Source organism: Etheostoma spectabile, chromosome 18 (assembly GCF_008692095.1).
Source record: "Etheostoma spectabile isolate EspeVRDwgs_2016 chromosome 18, UIUC_Espe_1.0, whole genome shotgun sequence".
NCBI lineage: Eukaryota > Metazoa > Chordata > Actinopteri > Perciformes > Percidae > Etheostoma > Etheostoma spectabile.
The window spans coordinates 26,051,469-26,055,081 of record NC_045750.1 but is presented as its reverse complement, the minus strand read 5'-3'; the positions used below and the strand labels follow the sequence as shown (position 1 = coordinate 26,055,081).

At 42.2% G+C, this 3,613-nt stretch overlaps 1 protein-coding gene and 1 long non-coding RNA gene across 4 annotated transcripts in view; one reads left to right on the top strand and one right to left on the bottom strand.

Annotated features, from left to right (window-relative positions):
- LOC116706724 (uncharacterized) overlaps positions 1–3,613 on the bottom strand; it is a 42,428-nt gene that overhangs the window by 20,066 nt on the left and 18,749 nt on the right. For all 3 annotated transcript variants that reach the window (XR_004336305.1, XM_032543680.1, XM_032543681.1), the window contains 4 exons: positions 1,800–1,992; positions 1,294–1,418; positions 954–1,144; positions 200–333 (listed from right to left, as the gene is read on the bottom strand). Coding sequence is in view for 2 of the 3 variants with exons in the window: in XM_032543680.1 (XP_032399571.1) it covers positions 200–333; positions 954–1,144; positions 1,294–1,418; positions 1,800–1,992 (643 nt within the window). In the remaining variant the exon portion in view is untranslated. The remainder of the gene's footprint in view (positions 1–199; positions 334–953; positions 1,145–1,293; positions 1,419–1,799; positions 1,993–3,613) is intronic.
- The window catches only part of LOC116706732 (uncharacterized), a 17,394-nt gene that overhangs the window by 10,370 nt on the left and 3,411 nt on the right, over positions 1–3,613 (top strand). The window contains exon 3 of the long non-coding RNA XR_004336306.1: positions 1,631–1,633. This is a non-coding gene — a long non-coding RNA (uncharacterized LOC116706732). The remainder of the gene's footprint in view (positions 1–1,630; positions 1,634–3,613) is intronic.

Below are 3,613 nucleotides of genomic sequence, written 5' to 3'. Positions count from 1 at the left end.
CCACACACAAAGAGCAGCCTAGGGGCCCCTGACCGCCTTCATCTGCCCCTGGTAGTGTAGTCTACCTGTCGCAAATCATTCTGGGACTTTGCAAGAATAATCGGACCCGGGAAGATGGCGCTATTAAAAACTATATAAATAGACCGTTCCTTTTCCTGCAAGATTGTTGTTCAACAGCTTGACAAAGACCAACGGTTACCTGACAGTACGATATTTCGCAGGAAGCAGCGTCGCAGGTCAATGTCAGAGCTGAGGATTGACTTGAAGACGCTCTCGTGCATCCCGTAATGGTCCCGTCCAATCAGCTCGGGTTTAAACAGAATCTCAGGGGCCCTGGATAAACGAAGCAAGTGGTAGACCCATTTGAGTGTTATGTTGAGAGAGAGAACTTCCCTGTCTGAGTGGTCTGCTTAAATAAAATATAAAAATAAACAAGGAACAGTTGAAAATTCTTCGACAAGACTAAAGCCAGGCAGACACTGTGCAGATTAAACTTGATCTCAGACCAAAACTGGTTTCCCGTGACCCATTTTAAGATTGAGTCAGGTTGTTTGATAGGTTGTTTGTCAAGAGTCCACAGCAACGCTAGGGCTCATTTACCTCAAAAGCACAGTTGTACCCAACATCCACATTGTTGTCATGCTGATATTTAGCAGACATATTTACCATAGTGTGTTAGCATGCTAACATTTGCCAATCAGCCCTAAAGACATTAGCTGAGGCTAGTACAAGGTTATGTAATTTTGATAGACAGAAATAAAGTTTCCGACCATTAAGATTTCAGTTTGACTGTACTGTTGCCGGAGGTCCCGTGCTTATTATAGACCGCTTTCTGTTAAGCATGTTCTACATTTTCCCACTAAAAGAGATGTAATATTAAAATCATGCAAAGCATAAGTTCTTAAATTAAAGTTGTAGTGTGTGGTTTGAGTGTCTGAAGCGGGACACGTTACCTGAACCTCTCCGTGCCGAGCGTGACGATCTGCCCGTCGGGCATGGTGTAATGCATCTCTCTGCAGGACGCCCCCCCGTGACTCAGCTCGGCGTCATGGTCGACAGCCACGCAGCAGCACTTCTCCTTCATCTCCCTCACGATCTCCATCTCGGCTGTGGTGCGCATGCACACCCCCTGTTCCTGCAGAAGCTTTCAGCGCAGGCACACCAAACAGCCGATGAGGGACTGCTGTATCCAACTGAGTTTACTAAGGGCATTCTATATGTGATCTCTGTGATATCTGTCAATTTTTGGGGAATATTTGCCACCTTTATGGGGGGAAGTCGCCCCATAAATACCTTTTTAAGATGCATTGTAACATCCACACCAGCCAGAGGGAAGCGCTGCACTGCATGAGGTAGACTGTAGCCCTCAAACACAGGTACACTGTGGCTCACTCCGTCTCCAGAGTCAAACACCACACCTACAACGACAAGAAGCATACAACAAAAAATTATTTAATATATATATATTTTTTTTTAAATTGTCACATTTTTGTTCTAAACTAAGAAGGAAACTATGGCTTTAAAACAGCAGTTTAATCAAGATGAGAGAGATGGACATCCAAGACATTGTCCTTATAATGACAGAACACATTCCCAATGTATCCACGCAAATCTATCCAACACAATGAAGTTTGTCTATTTTGTTATTACGTTGTATGGTTTTTATCATTGTAATTTTTGTCTCAGTTTTAAATTTTTTGTCTAGGTGGGTGGTGATGACGAGGGATATGGTATTTTTTTTTTTTTGCGTGTTGTTTTATAAATGACAACAACGAAAATACAACATGTAGCCAGGTTACCAGTGGATCTCCCTGCTGCATACAGGGCCAGCACTGCCTGCATGGCCACGTAGGTGAAGGGAACGTTGAAACACTCGAACATGATCTCCACCATGCGCTGCCGGTTCTCCAAGGGGTTCATGGCTGCCTCGGTCAGCAGAACTGGGTGCTCGTCTGGGTCCACGCACAGCTGCTGGAACGTGTGATGCCAAATCTAAAAACAAAACAGTCGAGTTTAGAAGTAAGTAGAGGTTAAAAACCTGTTCCGCTTCTCCAAATATGTGGAGCATGGACCGTGAGCCAATATCGGCAACACCTTATAACAACTACACACTATGATAAATGTAGAATTAAGTATTTACTAATACTTAACTAAGGCTTTATAAAGCATTGTTCCTCCATCAATATGTGTATACACAAATAGTACTATACAGTATTTCATGTACACAGTTACAGATTATTCATTCTTGATTAATAAGCTCATCTATAATGTGTTGAATGTTTTTATTTTCCTACTTTATGAGTGATGGATTCAGCATTTCCAAATTCAGTATTATATCAATTACAAACCAGTTAAATGGGAGTTGTCAATGGTTCATAAGATTATTTAGAAAGTGATACTCTGATGTTGTAGAAATACGAAACTAAATCACCCATTTTAGAAGGCCATATTTCCGGCATATCATAACCCCGCTGCTTGTTACCTGCTTATTATGGGAGAGGAGGGCATGCCAGTTATCAGAAGTGTGTGGCAGACCATGACTAATAATAGGTTCGTAAACTAGCCACGTCAAAAAAAGACCAATGTTAAAAGAATTAACGTAAGTTACTGTCACTGTATAATCATTAGGGAAAAATGAGGCTATTCATTTAGCCATGCATCCATCTTCACTGTCGCAGGTGCAGCAGCTCCAGCAGCGTCCCTATTATCCAGCTCTGACCGGGGGATCCCGAGGGTGGAGGTAGAGGGTCCTATCTAGCACCCGGGGCAGCGCAAAGCCTGACGCAAGTGTCTTAGCTAGTTTAAGACCGACGCAGTTGTCAATTTCCCGTTCAGCGCCCACGCCATTTAAATAGCAAATGCGCACATCTGTGCGCCCATGGGCGTGCTGGTCTTATAGGGTGGAGGTGTGTTCAGGTGCATTCTGGGCGTATTGCTATCTTGGGGCAGCGGAAAGTGATCGCGCCAATGACCAACAAAAACCTGGTCTAAAGTCAGTAATGCAGTATTTTAACACTGCACGAGCCGATCAGTGTCTTCTGATTGATGATTTGACACATATTTTGCCTTTAACGATTTGGATATTGCACCAGTCCATATTGCGATTTCGATAAACTTGTGCAGCCCTACTTAGAACAGTTTCACTTCAGTTTCTTTGTTAAAACCATTTCCATCCAAACTACTGTTTGGAGCCAATAAATTGGTATCCACAATCAAACCTGTAGATCCAATGCCTTGATGCAGGAGCACATTGTGATACATTATACTATAAGATTATAAACTTATTGTCATGTTATATGGTCTTTGTAACCCTATTGTGCCAACAATTATACCGTACATGCACCAAGGAATGTCAAACAGCAACTTCAAAATGCCAACTAAATTTGATGCCGAGAGAACTAAATCTAATCTGACTAAATATGGAATGCTTTGATCTTTCTGGAGCTGTGCGACCACCACTCAGTCCATGACTTTGTTCATGCAGGATAAATGACAAAACTAAGCATAGATGCCACACTATATATCAAATCATGCTTAGAATTACTGTGACATATGGGATTAGAACACAAGGGCATAAATTAATACCTCATAGGAAGGTTCAGTTAAAAAAAAA